Source organism: Dermacentor albipictus, chromosome 1 (assembly GCF_038994185.2).
Source record: "Dermacentor albipictus isolate Rhodes 1998 colony chromosome 1, USDA_Dalb.pri_finalv2, whole genome shotgun sequence".
Lineage (NCBI taxonomy): Eukaryota > Metazoa > Arthropoda > Arachnida > Ixodida > Ixodidae > Dermacentor > Dermacentor albipictus.
The window spans coordinates 314,635,729-314,663,697 of NC_091821.1; the positions used below are offsets into that span (position 1 = coordinate 314,635,729).

Consider the following 27,969-nt stretch of genomic DNA (forward strand, 5'->3'; position numbering starts at 1 on the left):
TGAGTGCTTTTCTTCTCGCTCGGTCTTTTCATTTCTTCAAAAACCTCTCCCCGTCACTGCTCTTGAAGCGAGCGAGGGCTCGAGGGCCGAACCGAACGCCGTTCGAACCGGTTAACCTTCGCTCCGCGCCGGGGTCGCTTGTCCCACGATTCCTACAGACGTCGGCGACGGCTGCAGCCCGCAGGCCGCTCGTTACCGCCGCCACTCTCCCGTACCCTTCTCCTAGCTTCATTTTTATCGGACGTGTCTTTTCTCGATACGCGATACGATTGCCTCAAAGCCTCCCGCAGTTTCTTCGGATTGCGCTCCACGCAACGGATATGACGTCGGTGTGCCGGTGTTTTCTTTGTTCGCCACTTGAGAGGGCCGCGAGGCTCCTGTCGCGAGGTTGGCGGCGAAACGCGCGCGACGGTAGCTCTGCGCGGTAGAGAGGGGGGCAAGGGTATAAGGTGAGACGGGAAAGGGGGCGAGGCCTTCCGTCGCGGAAGTCTGGTGGTCGACGCATGACGCTCGGCCCTCGCTCGCCCGCTTGCTTATTATTACGGCGCGTAGAGAAAGGAGGTCCAAGGTTGCCACCGCGCGTACAAAGGCAGCCACCGAGGAGAAGCTATACTGCAAGATGAAAAAACACAAATCAAAGACGGTGAGAGCGTCGATGCGAAAAAAGTAGAGAAGGATTACTCGAGCGCAGCGCGTCGCGTGTACGAAAGGGAAAGCCCGCCCAACCACCGTTGCAGTCCGCCAAGTGTCACGGTGCGCGTTGTTCTGCGAGACGGGAACCGGAGTAGTCACTCGCTCGACCGGCGCCGCGGGCTGAACAATTCTTGATCCCCTCACTCCTCACAGGGACTTGTCGCTTGCTCCGAGGCGATTTAGTGTATCTAACAGCAGCAGCCATGCCGTACATGTTGGAGGACGACGTATTTGGAGAAGAGAAGAACTGGGCCCTGGTAACGCCGGAACAGATCCGCGAGCTGCGCCAGCACTTCCTCGACACCTGGAATGAGGAGGACGGTGAGTGCGCGCGCCGGGTCGAAACTCCGCGACCTAAGCGTGAGGCACGCCTGAGCAGTAGTCAGTAGACGCAAATCCTGCGCTGTCAAACTGAAGCACGTACGGTTTCGGGCGTTTAATGGTACTACATACGTAAACGTTAAAATGCGTTCGAGCTTCCGAGTAGCTAAAGACAGCTGAAATGCAAGAAAATGCGCCCACAAGAATAAACTGTGCACTTGCTTGAGACTTGACGTTTTTCAATGTTAAAAAGCTGCGCCGTGGCATTTATCGGTGCACTTAAGGTAATCAAATGTTTATTTAGATAACTCTCGCAGATTCCTTTTTGGTAAGTTGTATTGGACGTTCTTTTGGACGGTGTATTAATGTTAGCAAATAGAGCACATGAAAAGCAAGCAAATAACCATACATGAACAAAAGAACAGAAACTATACAAAGTCTAAATGCAACGGTAATTTGTTACAATGCAAGTTGTCATTGTGCATAGCAAGTTACGTTGTGAAAATATTGTGTATAGTCTACAGTCCTTGACGTTGGTGCCTGAAATATGGAGTTGAGCGATATTGAGGACTAAGGTTACATTGACGGTAAAGATGTAATAGAGGGATGATGTAGAATTGGAAAATGCAGGATTTGTCCTACTTGAGAAAAAGATGGTAATCTTGCGAACTACAGCATGGAACAGCGCGTCTCGACAGCGACTGTTTTTATGCTGCGTGACCATAGATGTGAGCCGAGGCTGGGTCACCCATGACTTCTTGTTTCATTTCACTTTAAATAGTTTCAGAATGGTCACCGTGGGAAAATTCTGAAAATTTGAGTGTTTCGCCGAGTTCACACGCCTTTGTGCTCGATGACATTTCATGATACGATTTCATAAAATTTTTACGACTTGCCGTCAATAACAGAAGCGACTGAAATGTGTTATTCTGTGAAATCGCATGCACTGAAACTGAGGTAAAACGTGCCTGATGCAGTGCGCTAAACTGCAACTGCCTGTACAAGTAAATAAAATGAATTCAACGTAAAAAGGAGCGACACTGAGACGATGTTGTAGGCCCAATAGTATGCGCCAAATGGCGGGACGTCTTATTTTGCTCTGATACATTGTTCGGATCATGCTGTTCGCGCCCATAAAGCCATTCTTTTGGGCAACTAAAAATGTCATTAACGCAAATAGATCACATTAACTAACACTAAATGTTCACGCGTCCAGTGAGGGGCCAAGACTGTTCTCCTATCAGCGACACTGTCGCAACCTCGTCGCAGAATTATGCCGGAAAGTTCTGCAGGATATTACGCGCAGCTCCTCGCCAGATACTGAAGATGCGGGCAGTACGATGGAGATTCGGTTTTCCTTATAGTGCGTTATTCTGCACGCTGCAGTGCATGCTGAATAAGTACCTCGTATTCATGGCGATTCCTGTTCGGAAGTCTCATTTTACGTCATTCAAGACAACTATAGCATAGTAATAAGGCAACTTTTAACAGCGCCTTGAAGAGAGGCAGGGCAATCTCCCACACCGCAGAGAAAAAAAGTCATCATGCAGCTATCCAAACCTGAAGGCAGTATATTCTACTTGCTCTTCAAAATATTCGTCCGGTTACGCAGCTTGCCTCTGCGCTGTCTCATTGTGAAAACCTTTCAGTTTTGCCCGCAGCCAACAACGCTTCCTCCAAGACAGCTTTCGAATTCTCCAAAACTAGCTCTGATGCCCATCAGACGCGCAATATACATAAGATTTTGTAGGAACGGAAATGGACGCCCTTTCTCTTTAGAATATCCCGATTCCTATTGAGTTTCTTCACCTTTTTTGTTCTGATGAAAAGCATATCTTGACATGCCTGTGGGGTCGGACACGATAATTGCGATATATATGCCGCTGCAAGACAATAACGGAATGGTAATTAAAGGAACAGCTCGCCCAGTCGTAAAGTGAACTACACGTGCCACCGAACCGCGGCGATGTCAGACCGGATGTTTGCATAACAGTACAAAAATGGCATCCTCTACGCATGCGTCGCGCGCTCGTTAGACTCCGGAGAGTAACGCTGGCCCACGAAGTATAAGACGTGCAAGTACAGCTGGCCACACGTTCTGCCAACATGAGCTCCACAGAAAGCACCAGAAGTAACTTGATGCCAAGGGAATGACGCGTCTCTGCTTATAAGAATAATCATTTGCTCGCTCAGTGCAGCTTCCAGGCATTACACAAGCGCTGCAATGAAATTTGAAACGACCTCTTAGGCTCTTTAACAGGCAGAATAATCCATTCTGACCACCGCTCAACCATGGCCACATATTTAATTGTGCCTGTAATACCCCCGTGGTCTATTGCCCAGGATTACAAATGCGCTTCTTCCCAGTGTACGTGGTCATTTGCGTTCCACCCACATCGGTTTTCGGCTACGGCCTGCAACAGAATCTGCGGCCGCCCGCTACGCTCGCCGACTGTCTGTTACAAAATCTCTCATTTCTGGGCAGCCTACGCGGACGCTTTAGCATGAGCGTTGTCTTTCCGTGGCAAACGAAAAAATAAAAAGCAGGAAAATGCGATTCACGTTTTTTGTGGCGTTTAAGCAGTTTGACCCAGCTTGAAACAAGGAAAATCTTTCTTTTCCTTTTTTTTTGTACAGGGAAAGGCAAGGGGGGAGGCTTATCTTCGCGCCTGGTCATATATATATATATATATATATATATATATATATATATATATATATATATATATATATATATATATATATATATAAACGAGAAGAAAGGGGGTTAACCGAGGGGCCCGATTTTTATTAGCGATATTATAAGAAGCCAACCAACACTGACACCAAGGACAACATAAGGGAAATTATTTCTTGTGCTTATTAAAGGAAACAAAGAACCGATATATTAATGGAAATGAAAGTGGATGAAAAAACAACTTGCCGCAGGTGGGATCGTTCCCCACCTGCAGCAAGTTGTTTTTTCATCCACTTTCATTTCCGTATATCGTTTCTTTTTCTTTATTTCCTTTATTAAGCAGAAGTAATTTCCTTTATGTTGTCCTTGGTGTCAGTGTTGGTTGGCGTCTTATAATATCGCTAATAAAAATCGGGCCCCTCGGTTAACCCCCTTTCTTCTCGTTATATATATATATATATATATATATATATATATATATATATATATATATATATATATATATATATATATATATATATATATATATATATATATATATATATGTGACCGCGCGAAGTGCTCAACATGCACTCTGGTAGTACTTAACGGCAAATGCTGCAACTTGAGCATGCTAAATGACACGAAAGAAAGCTTTTCATGTCTGGGTGCGACCTAAAGAACATACCTTTGGAAGAAACCTCAATCATGTTTAGTCCGTTTCTTGTGGCAAACGTGACAAGAAGAGAGGCTGAAAATTCTTTTGTAGTTGCACAATTCTCTGGACAGGATCTTGGCTTCACTTTAATTCAAGTAGCTCGTTATGTAAGTAATTCTGCAAGGGCTTAATGAACCTCACGCAATAAGAAAACTGAGCGTGTGTTGTCAAATAGTAAAAAAAAAAGACGTATCTCAATAGACGGAGTCATCGTCGCTTCTCCATAATGGAGCCCCTATTCCACTCATCGCAAGATGTCGATTTCTTTAAATACACTTCTACTACTTTTCATACATTACGTGCAACTCTGCGAAGATTAGCGCGACTTCTAGCTGCAGCTGCGTTCACACCAAGAAAGAGTTTCGTGTTTTTCTGAGCAATCACGTGAAATTGTTCTTTATTGAGGCTCAGTAATAAAGAAAAAATCATGAGCCATTCCACTGTGAAGTTGGTTGACCAGTGAAGCTGTTTAGCACACGACATGGAGGTGACACAATTTTGAACAAAGGTACAAACGGATTTATTGTCTTCATGTGGGGTCATCGTGACGAAAGGTACGCACACTAATTTATTGTCTTGATCCATGGTCACTATTTCACTCGCAACTGCAATCACGTTATTTGAAAATGTTAACTGGATGCACGTACGCCGCTGGGTGGTCGGTATGTCTGCAGCACGGAACGCATAAACCACTCCCTTTTCGGTACCGACACATCTACATTGAAATCACCGACAGCGACAACGCGGGTAGTGTCACTGTAGATAATTCACGCAAAGTGAGTAGCCATGAACCTTACGGCACTGCGAGTCACTGTATTTTTTGCTTGCTTAAGGGGTATGAGTCATTGCTCACGAAAGTATGAGCCATTGCTCATTGGGATAGATTCACTGATGATGATGGTTTTCGACAGGCTGTTCTGAACGCTGTATGGGTGATTGGAAAGAATTTAAGCATGGTTCGCTTCAGTTTGCTGAGTGCTCGTAGCCTCTGCCTTGCGGGCCGTTGCATTTTTTTTGCTTGCCTACGGGAGCATGAATGCTTACGAGGGTAAGAACCATTGATGATGATAGTTTTGTTCACGGCGAACAAAAAACACAGAATGCTAGCCATATACAGCTTCACTGTAAAAAGTTTCTTACCTTAAAAATGAACCAATTGCAGTATACCGCTGTTATTATTGTTACGAAGAGGAAGCCCGACGTACGGACGTATGTATAACTGCTTACATAGGAAAAAGTTAGCGTTAAACGCGCAGGCTGGTACAAAAGCCACAGCTCCAGTAGGCAGTCTACCACTTCCTCTTCGTCTCCCTCTTGCGCGCATGGTCCTGTCCAAATGCACCGTAACAATATGTCGTTTGAGATCTTTTGTGTTTTGCTGTTTTCCTTTTCAAGTTTTTTTTCATTAGCAGCCCGTCGCGGCTCCTCACGCGCAGGCTCGCGCAAACATGTGTGACCACGAATCTCGAGCACGAAACGCGCTGATTTATGCATTTCAATGACCGAAATCATTGCCTAGCTTGGACAGCGTTGCACGCTAAGTATGAAACGGAGTATAAAGGTAGTCCTGTCGTATAGAGCCATGCTGTCAGCAGTGGTTCTGCGCAAATTGGTCGGCTATAGATCTGCTTGCAGGGGAAATGTTATCGTTTTCTTGCCTAGTTGTTCTCAAACCTTCGGCGACAGGCGGTAAGCAAACTGTTCTGCCAGGTGTTTACAAACCATGTAGACTTTTGGTCGTTATCGTTCATTTCTCCCGCTAAGCTACTGAACGTATCTTCTGTTTCTGTACCTGCACATCGCCCTCGCCTTTACCACAATATATATATATATATATATATATATATATATATATATATATATATATATATATATATATGTATATATATATATATATATATATATATATATATATATATATATATATATATATATATATAAAGAACTTGAGTGGTGCTACAAGGTAAACAGAACAAGTATTTAATTTTAAAATACTTGTTCTGTTACTTGTTCTGTTTACCTTGTAGCACCACTCAAGTTCTTTACGTTTGAAAGGTAGCCTGAAGAAACCCTCTTTGCCTACCACATATATATACATATATATATATATATATATATATATTTATATATATATATATATATATATATATATATATATATATATATATATATATAATTGATTAACTGTTGCCAAGGTTCGCGATGGTTCGAGACAAAATGTAATGGTAGTGATTTTTCTGTCAAAACACTTTCAATCAGAAACTTTTCCTCTCGACGAGACGAGAGGATAAACAACCAGCTTGCTCAAAGTAATCATTCATTTGCGTAGTTTACCTTCACGACGATAACCTTCATTTCCTGAGCGCGGAGAAAGAGTACGTCAGCAGGTTTGTTTTGATTTTCTGCTGCTCAGAAATGACCATATCTACCGGACTTTTCCTGCTCGTACACGTGTGTTTGTAGCTTCATAGGGCAAGCGGTAAAAAAAAAATAAGAAAGAAAGAAATGTCTCGTGTAACTACCATGGATTGCTTGTCGTTTCTCGCAGGCCATCGAGGAAAAGGGACGTAAAGATCATTTCGCGCCCAACATGCAGTTCCACATGCGTGTTACACGATGTATACGATGAAGCACACCAGTGGCTGAAAGCAACGGTGACTGTCTTGTCAAGAGCGCTCTTTGTCACCCACGCACAAAAAAAAGGAAAGAAAAGAAACAAAGCACTTCAGCATTTCTGATCCCTCAGCTAGCCCGTCATAATGCATAGCTACGCGTGTTATGTAGATCAGTAGACGTACGGGGCCAAGGAAACACCAAGGGCCGGCAGCACGTTTGGAGAAAGCGTTTCTTGGCCATGCAGTCTGCGCAAAGAACACGCATTTAAACGTCACAAGATGTCAATTATAGCGTAGACGGCCGTCTGGCGGGAGGCTCCCTTTGTTGTAATCCGGCACGCATTAGTGTCTCCAGCGTGCGCAGATGTGAGTGCAGAGACGTCTCGGGTCAGGGAGAACGGAGCGACAGCCGCTCATACGTGGCTCCCTCGAATAGGGACAAGGTTGACGAAACGTCGCGATGGCTTCGCTTTTCTCTCTCTATTTCTTTTTCTTTCTTTCTGTTTCGCATTTCCGTGTAAGCATCAGTGTGATATACGTAAAGCTGTGCGGACATATCTCTTCAAGCTAACACGGTTGTTTGCTAGTCGTCCCGTTCGCCCGCTTTGTTAAACATGGCCCTTGAAGGATTTCCTAGTCTGCGACGGCGCATAAAAAAACCAAAGAAGAAAGAAATCGCTAGTTTCCCGCTTGCTTGGCCAGTGATTCACTTAGACACGTTGAAGTGGCCAGGCCTTGGCTTAGTGCTCGAATCTGGGGCGTGAAATCTTGCTGCGGCCTTCCGTTACTAAACAATACCTCCCGGTGTGCGACGGACCGTGCGTACGTGGCCTGCACTCTGGAAGCATGGGGAGAAAGAATGCAGTGACCCTGTTCACGCATGCGCGAGCTCTTAAAACACTGTGATGATTGTGTAGTCTACCTTACGTTTAAATATTGCTTCACTGCAACTGTAGAGTTTCAAGGTCCAGTTTTGCTCTGCTGACCCACTTAGCGAAGAACACATTGAGTAAAGATTTCGTCTTGTTTGCACGCAAGAAAGTAAATAATGAATGTCTGTTATTTGATTTTTCTTTTATTTCTGCGTATTACATTCCTGTTGTACGTTACACGCGAGGAATTTCAAAACTGCACTCCAGTGGAAGTTATGCGCGCTTTGCTTGATAGCAATTGTGCTCATTGTTGTCTGCATCAGTGCGGACATTTCCTATGCGAGTAAACGTGGCCTGCATTTTCGGTATCATGCAACAGAATCTACCAGACATCGCTACCTCTGAACCCTGACCATATGATCACTTGCACAACGGCTTATTATGGATAATTACGTATGTGCCAACAATGAAGTTACGTGAAAATAATTATATCCTGGTGCCCTAAATATTGGATCTCACAGTAGAGTTGATATACCGCTGAATTCAGTGATAATATTTTCTCTCAAGGCACTCGCTAGCTACCCCGCGCCGCTTCACTTATTGGAAAATGCTGAGCGATTATTTCTCTTTCTTGTGCTCACTGGTGTCATCTGCTATTATTTACTGCGCGGAATATCTGTAATAAAATGTCAAGGCAACTGCTTAATGACTATTTTGTCGCAGTAATCTGCACTGAGTACATATGCTATAGGTCTTCTTGGAACCATCCATGTTCAGGTCAGATCTCTTGCCCGACTCTCGAAAGGCTTCAAGTATTACATATTAAAGTAGTGAAACAGCCTTCAGCTGGTGCTCTCTGCAAAGGCGCTTGCGTATTTATTAAAGCGTAAATTTACACAGCGTTGCCCTCGCGCCTTCACTCTGCCTCCTCCAAGGTACTGTAGAGCCGAATTCACGAAGCTTATTGCTCGCAGCAACCGTTTGTCTTTGGGCGCGTGTCTTTGCCGATATTATCTCTGCTATCACGACTAGCCGACACCTGTTCTTGCAGATGTCTTAGTCATGCGTTGCCATTTGGACTGCGGCGTTTGGATTTGTTATTTAAGAGCGATTCGTTGGTCCTTTGTATTGTTACCCCCTCCCCCCCCTACCTTAGCACCGTCGGGCGAATGTAGATATCGAAATAAAATTCGGCAGCATGCTAGACTCTCAGACTATCGCATTCACACCGTGAAGGCGAAAGCCTGCAGCGCACGTGGTAATGCATTAAGTTATACGATCGGAAGGGTCAGACTTCTTGCAAGACATAACGAGCCGCAGTGTGAAGTAAGCATATATGAAGCGCTCACAAATCCGAGCTGTGAAGACAAATACGCAATACCTAACACAAACCCAGATTAGCGTATGGAACAAACGCTTCATATTGTTTGCAATAATTATTCCACGCAAGTCCATATGTGGTCTCACTAATCATGCAGAGATCGTTCATGTAAGCACGTGTGCACACGAATTCAAATCTAAATAAATCTAATTGGTATCACTTTCTACAAATCAGCAATCTTTGCGTCTTTTAGGAGAATGTAGCAATTCGCGTCCAAACTGAGAAGCACTAACATCGCCCCAATAAATGTTTCGATGGCGTATGATGCACCCGGTAACTGCGCTATGAAAAGCCTTAGTCAAGTGCAGTGTGAACGAGACCTATATTTTGGCACACGTGCAGTGTCCTAGTAAAAACTGGCTGCACACACGAATTCACTGCGTATTGGTATCACGCCACGCACAAGCGCACGCTAACCGCCAGGTCTCCCTGCAGGACGGACCTCCTTCCAAATATGAAGGTCGTCTTTTGGATACTCGCCCATCGTGCTTTTCTGACCTTGCGCACGAGGAAAAAGAAATCGCAGCTCTCGAACAAGGACAAACGTTATAGTGCACAGCAGTCCTCTTCCTCTTCCACGCATAAACAGGCCGCCGGAGCAGAGGGGCTAACGTTGCATCATTCTTGCGTTCTACGTTCCGCTGACTTCCAGGAACGCCGTCTTTCTGCCACACAGTACAGGCCTTCTATAGCGGGTAGTCCAGCAAAATGTGCGCACATTCGTGCACTTGATTGTTATGCTAATTACTTATAATTACAGTGGCAACAGCCTTGCCACCGGGCACGTAGTTACGGGGGGCGCGACGACTGCGACACCTCCTGCACCTCATAAACTTCCCTACCATAGGTTATGTACTTATGCGCATTCCGTTACTGAGTTTCGGTGTCTAGAAGGTGAAGCTCCCCTTCAGTGTAACCGCTTCTCCACTTTTCTAGCGTGTACTGCAGGACGCATCGACTGCTGTGCCGCATGAATTATTCGCGCCTTTTGAATACGTCTGTTGTCAGGCAGACATTAGGACTTGTAACTACTTTTATTCTCCATTGTTTGCTCTAAAGGCCTGAACATTAATGTAATGCTGTGCAACTATCTAGTTCACAATTCATATTCAAGTTTGCCATGTAGGGTTTGTTCGGCGAAGACTGATAGCGCTTTGTATGTGGGCGTGTCGGTGTGGTCAGCCGTTGCCATTGTAATAGTAAGCAATTACCATAACAAATAAGTGCACAAATGTGCGCACATCTCGCTGGACTGCCAGCTCTATACAGAAGGCGTGCACAGTGCAGCACAAAGACGGCGTTCCTGGAGCATGTGTGCGCCACGTGTACGTAGGCCAAACGTCTCGCGCACCCTGTGGCATTGTCCTAACGGGAGGTCGGAACGATGCACTTCTCTTACGGACACTGCGCTTAGCCTTGTCTAACTCGTGCACCACCAAGAGGCAGCGTGCACAGCTACCACTGTGGTGAGTTATACGCTGGACACGAACGGACACGAGAAAAGCGGCCGGCATTATTCTACAGCAACGCCTACGGAAACGCCCGTGCAATGTGTTCGACTCTCAACTCGACTCGCAAGGGTTCTGACGTTGCCGTTGCGCCGCTGCAGCGACAGATGAGCGCTCGTTTTCCACCTTCCGACGAAGATCTGAAGCTGCGTTTGTTTTGTTAATTACAGTAGTACTGTAAAGGGCACTTCTTCCTTAGGTCAAACAGCCACTAACTTCGTCTCTAGTGATCATACTACCCGAACGTTATCTTCCGCGCCCCTTTCATACCTACCGGTACGCTCCTCTCCTAATTCTCTTTTTTTATCATGCTACTTTATAAGGTTGCCTGTAATCAACTGCCGCAGTAAAATTCTTTTTCTTATTTCATCCTTCACCGCGTTCTCATTTTGCTCATCCTTCTAAATTGTTATACGAGAAGTCACGAACAGCCTTAGCGAGAAAAGCAATAAATATATAAGCGTGTGTTTGTCATTGTTATGGAAAGGTGGGATCATAAAGCAGTTGAACAAAAATTCGAAGACATACTTGATCTGGTCTTATTAAAATGCGCCGCTGCAGAAATCACACCTGCGTTAGTTGCCACGGCCGGGCCGCCGTCAAGTCGGAGGGGCATTTTCGGTCAATATTGCTAGATTTTATATTTCTGCCTCTCTAAAATAGAAAAGGTAGAATCCTGAGTGTTGTTGTCACTTTGCATACGAGGCTTCATGAATCTACGACAGGTAGCAACACTTCTTTTCCTAAAGTATTTGTGGTGTTGATCTTTACTAAGAGGAACCGTTATTTTCAAACATTTTTGTGTTTGGATTTTGTCCAAGCCTAAGCGTTATTCATACGTGTTTATCGTAAACATTATTCGTTGTTTAAGCGATAACAGTTTCAATTCCTTTGTTACTGCGGTGTTTTGAGCAAATGTAGTGCGAGGAATGAGATCCACGACCAGTATTATTGAAGAAAATCGGCACTGTATAAGCAATATCCTCAATTCTGGGGTGTTCTAAAGGCAGTAGAACATCAGGGCGTTTTCATAAAGCGCATATTTTTGCCAAATAAATATATAGGCTCCCGATATAAGGCAAAGATATGAAATATTTGGTGGGATATATAAACTTGACTCGTACATCACATTCATGCACACACGCATGCAGCGTCACTCGAACACATTCACGTAATGCGTCCAAATCACACAAGTTGCGTCGTACGGTGACGGTAAGAAAAGAAAAAAAAAGGGGGGAGGGCGGGGTAGGATAAGTTCCTACCCGTCCCTCGATTTACAATGGTCCATGAATGCGCGACTACATGAGGTTGCCATTTTGTTTTTTTCCAGTTCCCTCACTTAAGTCAAGTAAAGCTTTTCGGTCTGTATTCTTAAGTGATCCCGTGTTTCTATTTCTCTTGTTTTCGGGTACCTGTGATCATTCATGGATCTTTAATTCGGACACTACACGCTTCGAATGCGCTAAAAACGTTCCACTGGAGTGATCCATGACCAGTTCACCGGAATGCATGCACCTCGCTTTGATGCGTGTGACTGACGATTCCTTTTGCTCATGCCCACGTGCGCTTCACCCTTGCCTACTTCGCAGATGTGTACTACGACGAAGATGTGAAGAAGATAAAGGAGAGCGATGATTTCTGTCGGAAGATAATCGCCCACGTGCGGCTCGACATGGAGTTGGCCCACAAGGTCGCCTCGTACCATCTTCGCTGGAGACGTTATGTCAAGATCCGAGGTACGGTTATCGTTACCGTGTGCGTTATTCCTGTTCTTGTTGTCATAATCATCATTGCCATTATATAACTAAAAGGGCTTGAACAGCGCATAGAGTAGAAAAGAGGGCGAAAGAAACGGGGATAAAAAGCGAATTGGACATTTCTTCGTTTCGTACTTTCTTTGAGCTCGCGTTATCAGTGGTGCTCGCATCGACAGAAAGTCCCTTCGTATGCCACCACCATGTTGTGCGCGTTGTAACAGCGGAGGACATATTTTGAGACCGCACACGCGGTTATACTGACTCAGAGGACGATTACAAATGCAGGAAGAGTGCACTGCGGTGTGGCCTTGCTTGTGCCCTTCGTCTTGCCTGCTTCGTCTACAGAGCACGTGGCTCCAGATTACATTTAATAGGTGTGACCGTGAAGAAGGAAAGCGAGACCCAGAGCGGTTCAAAGCTTGCGTTGGTTAAACACAGCATTGCCAAGCCCTCGTTATTTTCCTGCAGTGCACTACTCGGCTGGAGCAGAGCGTTCTTATTTTCGTCGTCTCGTGCCGATGGACAACTGGAAACGTCGCTTCGTTATTTTATTTTCCCGCATGATGGAATAGAATTATCCTTCATCGGAGATCAGCCGTGTTGTTAACGCAACTGCCGAGCCAACGCTTGCTCGCTTTCAAGGCCGTGGCCGTCAGCGGGTTCACTGCGCTCGGCCAGAACCGCTCAAGGACAGCCTCTTGGGCCGATGCGTTATCGGTGAAATCGCCCAGCGCGTTTGCGTCGTGATCCAGACGGCAAAAAGCGATATTTTACTGAAAACCAGGGGCGAAAAGCCAGGCGGCGCTTGATGTGTCTGCGAGATAAGGCTGAGCTCTTGCCGAGTTCTGTTAAGCCTGCCGTCACGGCCTCAGATAAAAAGCACAGGTATACGATTAACCACAGTGTCATTCGAATTCATTATAACTGTACAAATATGAACAAATACCTGCACAGATTTTGATGGCATCTGTTATTGAACATAGGTTTGGCAGGCTTGTGGGCACTTTATTTCGCTGATGAACCACTCAACTAGTGCGGAGCTGACCTGAATCACGGCATGAACATGCGTGCTACAGAAATGCAAATTCATTGTCATCATCACCAGCCATACATGGAATGTTCTAAACGCTGCTTTTCAAATTTAAGCGTAACTTTGCATGCTACACGATTAAAGAGATGTGCTCTTGCAGATATCACGGAGGAATCCATACCTAAGGAGTATTTTGAGCAAAACGCAATCTACCCATACGGCAAAGACAAGCTTGGATGCCACGTGTGTAAGTACTCACAAAACAAAGTGCAATTTTTTTGTCTATCACAATATCTAGAGGTCTCAAGCTAGTTTATTGCCAAAGTATTTATAAAAGCGAGGCTTCACAGCGCTATGCCGTTGATGACAACATGTGCAGGAGAACTTGTCACCTCGGCACTTGCAACATAACATCCGTAGCAGTTCTTAATTCCTTTCTCATATTTACAGGCAATCCTTTTTGAGCTGTTATGAGACAAAAGTGTAAAAATTAAGCATACAAGATAAACGTGCGCGCAACCTTATATTATTCACGAAAAGTGTTCACACTGTGATTGCTGCCGGTCATTTAGTATCTTGCCTTTCCTCGACTCACCAGTGGTGCTCCGGTGCAAGAACTACACCAAGGGTCAAGCCGACGTTCTTGAGGTGAAGCGAGTGTTCCTGTTCTTCCTGGAAAAGCTGTATAATGATCATGGCGCCAAGAAGGTCACTATGGTGTTCGACTGCAGTGGGGCCGGCCTGAGCAACATGGTACGCGGCTTTTGTTCCTTGCCTAGCTCGTTCGCGCTGTTGGTAGAGGACAGCGGCAACACTTCCTTTCACCCCCTTTCACCTTCCGCTACGTATCAGAGAGAGAGAGAGAGAGCCTTTGAAGGCGGCACTGCACCTTCAGTGGGGCTCGAGCTTGGCAATACGGCACATTATCGGCCCATGGGAGAGCACCACTTGTGCGTTACGGGCCACGAAAGCGCTGCTGACGTTCTTGAGGGCCTCGACCCTTAGCTAAATTCGCTAAACTTTGTAAATATCTCTATAATATATATAACCTACAGCGGACGCGCTAGGAGGCCCTCAAACTGCACGGAAAGACCTAATGCTTTATTTAGATTGACTGTAGTTTATGAACAACGCCTATAGCAACAGGCTGAGCAACGGCGGGGTGCGGAGTCGGTGTACCAGAGCACATCAACGAGAAAAGTGCCGTGCTGCGAGCATCGACCACGCAACGCCTTCCCGTGTGTCTCGCACGGCGCGAGAGCTTCGCCGCTGCCGCGAGTACTCGGCGCTCGCATAACTGCGGCAGCTTTCACCGCAGTAAGACAGAAATGCACGTGCTTGATGGCCGTGAAAAAATGTCCCAAGCCTACGTTGGTGCGACCCCGTAGGCGAAAAGTTTATCGAAGGAACTTAAGTGCTACAACATCTTCACGCATGGCGAGAATTGCGGACGTCGTCGGGAAAATACTCGCTTGGTGGAAGTACGGACGGGTGAGCACGGTTGGCAGAAATGCACCACGTAATGACAGGGCAAAGTAATGTAACTTACGTGAAAATCTTGGTCGACGTCACTAGTTACGTAAAGGCTACTTTAGCTATGAAAAGTTTATCTTCCGTGCAATATACGGGGTGTTTCAGCGAACACTTTCAAAAATCTTTAAATGTTGCCTGTGGCAGATATAACAATTCTAGTTCATGAGCTGGTCTACTCGAAGCGGCGGATAATACTTGCACAAAAAATTTAAATGTAGAATCGCCTAATAAACGAGAATTTACTGAATAACTTCTAGCTAATTATCTTATGACCCATATTGCAATTATTAAATTCAAGCAGTGGACTTCGCAAGGCGAATCCACTTGGAACGAATTTTCAAGATGATACCAGTTTCGAGATATAGATTCCAACACTTTGCGGAGAAATGCATTGGCGTTCCAGTTAATTTGTTAACGAAACGTCGTTTCATGCACTGAAGCACACGAGTAACTGGAACGCCAATGGATATTTCCGCAAAGTCCGGGAATTTATATCTCGAAACTGTTGTGCTGGGAATTCGTTCCAACTGAATCCACCTTCAGAAGACCTCTGCTAGAATTTGTAAATTGCAATATGGGTTATCATATAATTAGCTAGAAAGTTAATTAGTGAATTATTGTTAATTACTCGATTTTGCATTTTAGTTTTTTGTGCAAGTAGTGTGCTCCGCTTCGAGCAGACCGGCTCATAAACTAGATTCGAGCAATCTGCCACCGGCAACCTTTAAATATTTTGAAAGTGTTCGCTGAAGCACCCTGTATATGAAAAATATGTTACTCAGGTGTACGAATAAGATAACGACAAACGACTTTAAGCCACGACACATGTTACAGCATATCCTTATCATGGTTTGAAAAGCAATCTCCCGCGCGGCCATGAAAGCCATTCAGGTGAGAGAGACAATTCTCCATTGAGGCGTGTGCATCTGATATCTGAAGCTACAAGGACTTCCCGAAATACAAACACCGAAACGAGTAAAAACTCGTAGTAAACTACAAAAATAATAAACCGAACAAATCGTCGAGCTACGCTTCGCGCAGTTTCTGCTCGCGTGGGCCATTAGCTCAGACTATCCGATAGCGTGCCCAATAGAAAATGCTCCCATTTTTTGCACACTGAACTGTAAATTGTATATTGTATTGTATTGTATGTGTATATTGGTAGTAACGACATATTTGTGTATTAACAATATATTAATGGAATATACATTTAATATAGCATTAATTTAGTGGTATATTAATGCAAAATCCGATCACACACGTCTAAAGTGCAAGAACGAAAGAAATGTATCTTCTCCATTTATTCTGCTGTAAGACCATAAAACAGATGTTCTCGAAGTAGGCACAACTGAATGTTCTTGTTTAAGTGCGAGTACTGCTAGTGATGACGAAAGGGGGTTTTATATCCTGGAAAATTCTTCAAGAGTCACAAATTTCGGCGAGTTTCTACGAACGACATAAAGCCTGTTCACCTGCTCCTATATCACCCGTTTGTTCCCACAGTCGCCACAGGAAAATAGAGGAGAAAGCTCCTAATGCTATCATGTGCAAATGGCCAAGGGGTTGTAACTTAAAGCATGCCTGCGTTTTCACTACACAGGGTGTTTCACGTAATTTGAACTAAGCAATTTAAAAACGTGGTTAACCACAGCTGAATGAAACAAACGACATATGGTTTGCCGTCATGTGGCGCACCTTGTGTTTCTTATATTGAGTGTTTATATTATAGTTTTTACATTATATGTTATTCTTACATTGAATTTTTCTTATATTCAGCTTCATTAGTTAATTAACTTATATCTATTATGCGAAAGCTTTAATATTCACTTTAGGCTTTTAACCTGGCTCTGATTACAAAGAATCGAAGGACTTAGTCACACAGCCTATGCAGTCGACATCACGTTATGGATAAGCGATGGCAGTGATGGATCAATTGAACAGAGACTACAAGAAGCAGTTGAAACAGTCGAGAAATACCTAGAAGGCACCGGTCAAACATGCTCGGCCAAAAAATCTGAACTGTTGCTATACAGACCAACGCTAAAGGAGAGACCTCTCAAGAACCACAACACACAAACCTGCACAGACATACAACTCAAGACCCAAGATGGACAAACCACACCCAAAGTCGAGAAGGTAGGGGTGTTGGGAGTGATCATAGAAGCCAAGGGCACCAACGGAGCAACCATTCGCAAAATCGAAGCTGAAGTTTCTCACACCATGCGACTGACCAAGAGAATCACCAACAGGCACGAGGGCATGAAAGAAGTAAGCGTCATGAGAATCATCCAGGCGTTCGTCACAAGTCAGATCACGTATGTGGCAGCATACCATAGATGGTACGCCGCGGAAAAGAAGAAGCTAGATGGCCTGATTAGGAAGGTATATAAACAAGCGATTAGACTCATGCTAAGCGCGAGCATGGAGCAACTCCTAGAACTGGGACTGAACAACACGCTAGAAGAGCCAATAGAAGCGCAGCGTGTAGCACAATACGAACGCCTCTCCAAGAATACGGTGGCCAGACACGTCCTAGATAAAGTAGGGATACGCTACCACACACAACATGGAGGCAGACGCGACATACCCAAGGAAATAAGGGCCAAACTCACGGTACCGCCCCCCTTCCCCCCTAGCCAAGAATATGCATCCTGTACACCACGAGGGCAGGTGAAAAAGGAAAGGAAAGAGCATGGCCAAGAAATATGGAAGAGGCAAGGCCTTTGTAGACCCTGCACGTTACAAACACAAACGTAGCTTTGTCGCAGCAGTACTCAACCACAACAGACAATGCTGCACAAGCTATAAACTATAAACACGGCACGCATCGAAATGGCGGAGGAAGTGGCTATAGCGTTAGCCATAGCACAAATCAATGCATACTATATAATCGGCGATTCCCAGGTGGCAGTACGCAACTTCGCGAACGGCCGGTTGTCAGCTGAGGCGCTAAACATACTCAGAAAAGGCAAAGCAACAAGGGAAGAAAGACGCGTCCAAATCCTATGGGTACCAGCCTACACCCCCGACACAACGGGAAAGGACAACCCTAACGCGGCGGCACACAACGCAGTTCGAGGACGCAGCCCGACGAACGTAGACCCCTCGACAGGGCCCTCCCAAGTATGGGAATTGGAAGGTACAATGACCAGGTTCAGCGACGTCACCAACCATTACAAGATCCAAAAATGCACTTTTCCAGCAACCCATCTACAACACAATACGTGCTGCGTGGCGATATTTTTCGACATTTAAAGAAAGCCCGCGATATACGAAATGAAACCACGTCACTGCGCTCATGCGCTATCGTATTGCAGCGCTCTCGACCGTGCTTCGAGCGAAAGAACCGTGCGCGCGGACCGTGGCGAAGTGAGCGGCCACGGCTCTAGGCATCGGCTTCGCAGTGCGTCGGCATCTTTGGCGGTGGCACACGGAAAGGAAGCGCCGTCGTCCCTGATAAGCGATAGGTTCGACGCACGGTTGGGCGCTGCAGTGCGATAGTGCATGAGCGCTATCCCGTGGTTTCATTCAATATTTCGCCGGCTTTCTTTAAAGTCCGAAAAAAATCACCATGCATGTTTGTTGCCACAAGAATTGTATCGGTCGTTTCTGAATCTCCTCTACAACGTAACGAAACGCACTTCGTCCTAAAGTGAATATTAAAACGTATGAATTGATCTCAGTTAATTAACTAATTACGCGGAACATAAAAAAAATATTGTTGGAGCGCTACATTACCGCAAATCATTGATTGTCATTGGTTTCACACAGCTGCGGTTAAGCACCTTTTTTTAAAATCTTTGGTTCAAGTTGCGTGAAACATCCTGCATATACCTGTGGATCATTTTAAAGTTTTACGAAATTTGTAAAAATGGCCTGTTGCAGATAATATAATTTTTGCCCTTGAGCTGACTTATCCGAAGACGCGGACATTCCTAGCACGAGAAATCGAAACACGTATTCAACTAATTAACACAAACGCACTAATCAACTTCATAATTAAATAATTTGCGGCTCATATTACAATTTACGAATTGTAGCTGGAGAGCTTGCAAGACGTGTCCCCTTGAAATGAAATTCAAGGATAACATCAGTTTCGAGATATTATTTCCCAATGCGTGGGACAAAATGCATGGGCGTTCCAGGTACTTTTGTGCTTCGGCGCATAAAAGAAGCACTTTCTTCAAAAAAGTAAGCGGAACAACAGTGAATTTTTACTGGAAGTTTGGCGTTGCATATCTCCTAAGTAGCGTCATTCTGGAAATTCATTCCGCATGGATACATCTTGCGAGCTCACCGGCTACAATTCGTGAATTGCACTATGTGCCGTAATGTTTTTAATTCAAAAGATAACTCGCGATTCTTGTTAATTAGTTGAGCATTTTAGATATCGTGCATGAGTAATGTCATCCTCTCTGAATAATCCAGCTCAAGGACTAGAATTATGTTTTCTGCAACAGGCGATATTTAGAAGTTCCGTAAAACTTAAAGATGATAATGCTGTATGTACCTGGTGTTTCACGTAACGGTAATGGTTCACCTCAAAGAATGGTACACCATAATGGAAAGAGACCAAAAATATATTGTTCGTAGCCGTCTTGATCATATTCCAAAGTGCTATTAGTTTGTTAATAAATGAATTTCAGTATGAAAAAAAGAAATACGCCCTGTGAAGTTGTTTATTTACGTGACATTTCACGTAGTTATTATTTTCCGGGGTTTTGAATAAAGCCCGCGAAGTACAACATTGCCTTAATTACTTAACTGCGTTCTGGCGCATCTGGACGCTGGCGGCGCTCTCAATTGTTTAGGTAGAACGAAACCTGCATACACATCGGAAATAAATGGAAAAACAGCGGTCGGCCACAGCGTTCAGCGTACATGAGCACTTTCGTTTTGAAGCAACAAGTAAACAATTCTTGAATTGAAATAGAATTGAATTGAAGATCAAAAGCTGCGATTGTCTTAAATGATAATAAATAGGCCGGCGTTGTACGTGAATGGTGATACATTTGTCGGCTTCTCTTTTTTAAGATTGGCATGTGGGCGTTGTTCTTTCAAAACACGATTGAGAGCCCTGCCATCCAGATATGCAATAGCGCAGTTGCATCATTTGTCATACTACTCATATATATATATAAAATTCCTATGGTGGCGCCATCGAAGTTCCTGCCACATTGACATGCCCAGCACTGTGCTCAGTTACCATTGAAGTAACACCGCTCCAGAGACAAGGATGACACGCAAGGGGCCTCATGCTCTTCTGCCACTGCCACTTATAAATTTCCTTTTCTCGTCAAGCGCGAAGCCCAAGTTGCAATCTTCATGCGTCACAATGGCGTACCCTTGCACAGAAAGACAGTAGTCAGTTGGCCTTCGTTGGGGCCATCAATTGCCAAGGCTTGGAAGGCCCCGTGCGGTTCTACATCAATAACTCTGTGTGACAGGCTAAGAAATGCGAAGGAAACCTCACCGTCGCCGCACCTTGACGCTTCCGCGTTTAGTGAAACAAAAGAAGGCAAGCCTTCCTGCATTCGGAACACCAGCGTTGTGTCTAAAGTCCTAAGAAAGCTACAATAAGAATGTACATGTGTATACCCTGTGGATAGGCGTAACCCAATGGTGCAGCCTATAGCCGTGGTAGTGTTAGCCAGGACGCCTTGTCGCCATAGTTCAACTCTCACCAATATAGTATTGTAGTTTTTTTTTACACTTCCAGTACTTTTCCTTTCATCGAGAAAAACAAATATTTAACTTTGAACTGTTAAGCGATTCTTCAACAAAACAGCAACAGGTTTCATACGCTGTTCGTGACCTCAATTCATATTACTCCACAGTAAAATTACTTGACGCTTCATGTTGTTATCGTAATGACTTTCGGTACGCATTCAACAGATGCCTAAAATACACAGGCTCTATAAAAACACAGGGAAAAACTTGAACATGAAATGAACATAGCTGGTTTCTCCTCAAAATACTTGCTGTTGGGGAGAAGCCCGCCTTTACAAGCACACTTTGCACATCCGCTGTGACAGCTCGGGGAGCGCGTCAAAAGTGCCTCATAATCTGTCTATGTCGGTTTACGAGTCATAGAATTAAAAAAAAAAACAGGACTCACACATGTCACATCGAAAGCAGCAAGCCAATAGGTTCGCTTGAACGTTTCTCTGAATTAAGATATAATCAGAGATATTGTACGTCAAAGACGAAATGATTACGCTCACGCTTTTATGAAGTTAGTACACCAAGGTTATTACGACCGCTAACGTGAGGAAAACGAAACATGTTTGGACAACTGCACCAACAGAAATACCCTGATCGCCCCCGCACTTACGTAGCATTACACGTGCATTGTTTTGCTTTTTAACGGTGACCGTATTTCCCGGATTGTTACCGTAATCGATCTCCCGTTCTGTGCAAGACTCGCGTGCTGTATACGAAATTTTTACCTTTGTCGTCGACTCTAGGCGAAAAGAAAGTCAACCACACGTAGCGCCATACACGAAAGCATCTTGTTCTTCAACGTGGCATAGTATTTCTGTAATTGCCTTATGGAGGTTCATATTTGCATAAATATGCCCTTATAGGTCATTCAGGGGACTGATGTTTCGTTTCCCTTCCTCTTTCCCTTCAGGATATAGACTTCACCAAGTTCATCTTCAACGTATTCCTCAAGAGGTACCCGCTGGGCCTTGGTAAGCGATCCTGAGACTTTTAGTGTGCTTTCATACTTCAGTAAATTTTCTGATAGCTTTTGCAAGATGTTCTTGCATCAACCTTTAAAGAACAAGGTGCCTTCACAATGTCAGGCGTCCCTTAACGGTCGTACACTTCTTTACATTAAGGAGGTATACGCAGCACCTTGCCCGTGCTGAGAAAGTTGGCGTGTGGTTTCCTTTCTCTGTAGGGCAGAGTTCGCGACCTCTCATGCAAATTTTCAAGAGATAGAATATAGAGGTAACGCCAAAGAAAAAGTGCTTTCATTTCTGTATTTTCTTTTTGCATTCATCGCATGAACATATGGGATATCGAGGACAGCGCTCTGCAGATCTGTAGGCAACCTGTACGCACCTTCAGATTTCAATCTACGCGGGCAGCGCGCGTGATAATTCAACTTGCTCGTAGCTACCGTGTGTCGAACTCTATTGCTTAGCTCCCGGCATTACACAACACCTTGCACTTGAATGAAAAGGAGAACGCGAGTTCTTGTGGGTAAAATACGTCGTGACAGATGCAATTTGCAATTTAAAAAAAGTTAGGCGTCGTGATGTGCACACAGCTTCCCATGAGAGGAGCTAAAATAGGTCGAGCCTGGAAACGAGGGTGGCAATGGGGGCTTGTTGGCTGATCATCATAGAATGTATGAAGTGTAGCGCAATAAAAACAAGGACACAAAAAAGAACGAAGCACAGGCATCGCTTGTGTGTGTGTTCCATAGGTAACTAGGCTTCTAGGTAGCCGTAAATTGTGCCCATATGTTGAATCTTTGATGGTGTACTTAATTCTGTTGTTTTAGCCAAGCAAAAACTTTTGCATTGACAGTCGTGTAATTATATACTGTATTCTCATTCATTTTGCTGTTCGCAACTCCTACCATTGTACTTGCCATTGTACTTGCCCTTCCTTATGATCTCATGAAGTATTGACAGTATGTGAAATGAATGAATGAATGAATGAATGAACTATTCCATGAGTCTGGCTAGCTTTCTGGACTTAGCGAGCCACTTCTGTTTCAAGAACAATTTCAGTGCTGCTCTTGAGCAGCGTGTCACGTCGATGTTCTTTACAAAATGCAGCCGAATACAGCACCCAGAGAAAAAAAACACCGCGAACGTGCACTTTGAGAAATATTTTCTATCTGTTCCCCGTTTAAGATAGCTCTTTATGTTTGTACTAATGCGTCGAGACAGAATGTCGACATTCGTCGGTGTGGATTTCTACGATTCGCGATTGAGACACAAGCCGTTTTGCTTCAGCGCTCACAGGTTCGTTTTCAGTTCGTTGCAGGTTTTAGTCTCTACAGTGCAACTATTGTAGGCAAAGGAAACGTGTACAGGTACGCACAGACTTTAGCTCTTTCTATTATTACGTATGCACATTAAGTTCTTTTTTGCTAGCACGTTAAACCTACCAAGCAATGTTTATCGGACTGCTGCTTTTTGCGCCATTTACGACGAGGAAAAAAAGCGCGCCACCATGACAGTAAAGACACGCTCGCACTCACTCATTACAGTGGTTCCGCGGTGGTCATTACCTCTATGTCGCAGACACAGGCGTGGACAAGAGGAAACCCTTAACTGCTTTTTTTGATAACGCTTCTCTTCTCAAGGTCTAAAACGAGCAAGCTCGGCACACCCAGGCTGACGACTAACTACATTTCTTTTCTTTTTTACTCCTTTCCTTCTTTCTTCTAGGCTACGTCCTTGTCTACGACATGCCATGGTTGTTTAATGGTGAGTTCTTGGTTCTCATCCCTTACACGACCTTGTCGAGATGTACAACCAGCGCACCAAAGCGCGCACCTTAACAACTAAGTATAGGAAGAGCCGTTCAGTCGTGATATATGTCATGCGCGCCAATATACTCAACCTTGCATAACTGGCGTAATACGTTTTGCCGACCCACTTTTTCTTAGCCGCCTGGAAGATCATCAAGGGCTGGATGATGCCCGAGGCCGCAGCACGCGTCAAGATGGTCAACACGGAGGAGATCAAGAATTACATTGACCCCAAGGAGCTCCCAGTCCACATGGGCGGAACGGTGAGTAAACTGTTGGAGCATGGTCGCGGCTACGCAGGACGACCAGAGTGCACTCTTCAATTTCCTCGCCATTTTTATTGCTCTTACTATGAACACATTCTCTTCACGAATCGCCGGTATCTTTCATTTGTATACAGCGTTTCTCTTTTCTTTTTTTTTGCGCTCTTGCGATGTAGAGGTTTTGTTGCACTTGAAGCGTTGGAATTAGAAAACAAAGTTGTATTGTGCTTAACCAATCAGCTCAAAAGTCAAGCTCTTCATTTGTATATTTCGGAGAGAGAACGATTGATCTCAACACCTATGGTTTTAAGCCTTCCTGTAGACGTTTATGAGTAATTGCACTGGTAACTAGGAGCAACTTCGCGTTTTCCCCTTGTCTTTCGAAATCAACTGGCTTCGCCGTCAAGCTTGAGATTCGTCATTCCAACCAGCTTGGCAGGTTAAGTTTCCGATGTTTTAGTGATTTATGTAAAGTTTCTGTAAACTTGTTGCTGCCATAAAACTCGCTTTTATGGGCGAATCCCTCTGTTCAAATAAACCACTAGAGGAGTTTTCTGACATTTTAACGCTCAAGTGCTTTTTGAAAGGTAAAACCAGTCTAAAATAGTCGCCATTTTCATAGTCGTCTGCTGCGTATTGAAACTTCCGCTTTGATTTAGCGTGAAACATTTGTTTTACCCCCGGCGGGATCAGTGATGGAGAATACAAACTCAGGTAGCACTCACGGCTCGCCCGAGATGCTTCGTCAATAATTTCCGCCATGATCTCAAGATTATGACGCAACCAATTTCCGCCCGCCCCCTAATTAGAGGTTACGACCCAGCCACACGATACGCACAGAAGCAAGTATGGATACTCGTCCGCATATCGACATTTATTAGACATGTATAATCAGTTGTGCGAATTTTATGGCACTAACCGACATGTGTACAATGCCTGCTGCGTTAATGGCACTTTATGAAGCTTGGCATGTCTCAATAGATAACAACTTTCGCTATTTACAACGATAGCTGTGCACTTCAGTTGATCATTAAAGTTGTTTCGTATCCATGCGTAGTGAATGCCGAGCACAAGCTTGGTACTAACGTACCGCAGCAGGGCCTCAGAGTGGTCACGCTGGCGATCCATCTTGTAGAAGTTCACGCCACTGGGAAACAGACAGACAAAACCCAGATTCTCGCACTGTGAAGAAGGAAAAAAAAGAATAGAAAGGGAAACGAAAGAAACACCTGTCAGTTCTCCTCTTTGTTTTGTCCTTTGGCGATGGAAATTTGGTGAGTTGACTTTTAAGCACTGAATGCTGGGTAGGTTAGGTTTGTATTCCATACTGGCCAAAAATGGCGCGGAAAAAGAGAACAAGGGACGACAAATAAGAGAGTTATAGTTCAGCGGGTTTAGAAGCCAGTGGGTCCAGCAGGCGAGCGGAGACTGCTCGGTCGAGCGGAGTAAGGGGAGCGCTTTGCTGCTCCACTTGTCGAACAAGGTTGGAGTTACTAGGAAAAGATGCGTACGCTCGCTTCGGGTTCTCGATCGCGGTCATCTGCTTCAAATCGCCACGAAACGGCCTCGTTGCTGAAGCGTCTTGCATGATACATAGGTCTTCTTCATATCATGAGAAAGCAACAAAGACACTAAGGAAAATATAGGGGAAATTACTTGTAATTACCAATTGAATTTAAGAAATGATAAATAATTGGCAATGAAAGTGGATGACAAAACAACTTGCCGCAGATGGGGAACGATCCCACGTCTTCGCATTACGTGTGCGATGCTCAATCGCTCTATCTGAAGACGACACCGACGAGGTGCCACTGCTGTTCGAGCGCGTGGTCGCCATTCGCTCCGGAGAAACGCTGGCCGCCCCAGCGTACCGCACATGCGCAGTGGCGCCTACGCTGGCCCGCTGAACTCGCTGTGCTATAACTCTATATAAACATGATACGAGCGCGGACTAGATACTGCAGCTTATTGTCAGACACACAATTATATACCATGGCACAAACGCGCATAAAACCTTGAATAATAGCGGTTTAATTATGAATTTCTAGCTCGTGCAGCGTCACAGACTGCCTCGCAATACACATCTCACCGGACTTGCCAATAAGGAATGCTTCGGCAATCTCCCCACGCAGTCCTGTCTTTGTGCCTTGACGATACCCTATAGTTTCATTCAGCAACGCTTTACAATTGCATTCTTTGCAATGTAGGCAAAAATTAGACGATGGCTGCCCTTTCAACGAAGCTCTGTGGTCCATTAATTTGTTAATCAAACACCTTCCTGTTTGGCCGATGTACCACTTCCCGCAGGGGGGGGGGGGGGGGGGGGGGAGGCATGTGATACACTACTCCCTTACCACACTCAACCAACTTGTGACGGTGTTTAAAATCACAATAACTATGTCTTTGTGCACGGCCTTCAACATCTCTTTCTACTGCTGCGCAGATGCATCCCAACGTTTTTCTTGACCTTTACGTGGCAAGACAATGAGCCAAGCCTAGTCAACTCGCTTGCAAAACGTTAGAGACGAAAGGGCACGCCACTTTTCGTTCTATTGGAAGGCTCGATGCTGCGGTATCGAATAGAACATCCGGTAATTCTAGGCCGGGTAACACAGCTTACGGCGTCCGCCGCCGATAAAGGCTTGTGCTCAGACGTCTCGAGAGACTTACGAGTGAATAAGAATTTCCCATGCGCATAAATGCCGTGGTTCTCATGTATTCTTGCAGGACACTTACGAGTACAGCTACGTCCCAGGAAAGCCGCTCGGAGAGCGAGTCGCTTGTTGAGTGGGGCCCGACAACGTCCGCCTGTCCCACCGGATGACTCCTCTTGGTGGTTCGCCGGATGCCGCGCACCAGATCGGCCGCTGAGAGCTTGTTTACGGGCTGCCCCCCTCGAGGGATTTGACCTCAAAGACCTCTTTGCGGTGCTCTGCTGAACAAAAAGAAAAAGCCGGCGGTGTGTTTTTCTGTGTTGAGAAAAATGACGACGAAAACCCAGCGTACAAGAAAGGTTACCTAAGTGGGAAGTATAGAGCTGCTGAACATTGAATGAATGTTTTTTTTTGTAAATTTAGCCATTCCAGCATTTCCTGGCGTTTTGTTCGTGGAAAAGCTTATGTATAACGAAATATAAAGATTGGCTCCCTAAATGGTAGGGCGATGCTCCCTTTAGAAAAATCTATATTTGGACCCTGTGTACATTCAAGCAAACTGAAGTGCAACCTTTTCATACTCAACTGCTTTTCCCATAAGCGTTATTTGCGCTGTTTACTGTCTTTGATGTGATCATTCTCAAGAGAGATCACTGTTTTGCTTAAAAGCATATAACGTTGGCACATTTCTATTTTTCTTTGTAAATGATTCTATGGGCCTTATGAACAATGATACCAAGAGAAGGTTCTTTTGTTCTCTATTTTCCATACATTTCATGTAATATTTGAATATGTCCCCCTGGAGCACTAGACGTGCAATGCTCAATGCTGTGATATAGTGTGCGGACTGCCATCACAAAAAAAAAAATAGTTCTTTTTCTTGCGAACATGCATAACACGCTCGCATTGTTCTGTCGTGGATGACGTTTACCAAAAAGAAAAAAAGAAAACTGACATAAAAATGGTGATTTAACGTCCTAAACGTACGTATTATTCTTAGAATAGTAAAGAAACACATTTCTTATAAGTTCTAACAAAGACAGCATGTACACTCTTGTCAGTTATACTGGGTCTAGGCGACGTCGAAGTAAAGTTAATTGTGCGATCTTATTAGAAGCGACAGGATTAGTTTACACTTTTTTCCCCAATTCGGTGGACTCTCACGTTGCCTAAAAGGTCAAATTTCCACCTTCAGTGTTCTTCGGGAAGCAAAACTGTTCAGAGAGCACTCTTCCTTATCAGTACATCAGCCAATGACGCTGTTGTTTTGCGATTAGGCATTTTAACTGATGTGCAAAAGTTCATCATGCGGATATAGGTGGTAATGTACCTTGCAGTTTGCACGAATTGCGAATGTGTACAAAGACATATTTTTATATCAGAAAATAAAACCTGTTATTACATGATTATTGTAGCATGCTCTATCTCGATGACTCGCTTCTTTCTGATAACACAACTGTGGCGTTCGAGA

The 27,969-nt window shown here is 44.6% G+C and overlaps 1 protein-coding gene across 1 annotated transcript; it reads left to right on the forward strand.

Annotated features, from left to right (window-relative positions):
• Nucleotides 1–631: 631 nt before the first annotated feature.
• On the forward strand, nucleotides 632–27,904 carry LOC135904523 (motile sperm domain-containing protein 2-like). Its single transcript, XM_065435332.2, has 8 exons — nucleotides 632–1,014; nucleotides 12,354–12,500; nucleotides 13,712–13,798; nucleotides 14,150–14,304; nucleotides 21,719–21,779; nucleotides 23,499–23,537; nucleotides 23,720–23,844; nucleotides 26,572–27,904. Exons 1-8 carry the CDS (start codon nucleotides 897–899, stop codon nucleotides 26,629–26,631), a joined length of 792 nt encoding a protein of 263 aa, XP_065291404.1. The 5' UTR covers nucleotides 632–896; the 3' UTR covers nucleotides 26,632–27,904.
• Nucleotides 27,905–27,969: the final 65 nt, after the last annotated feature.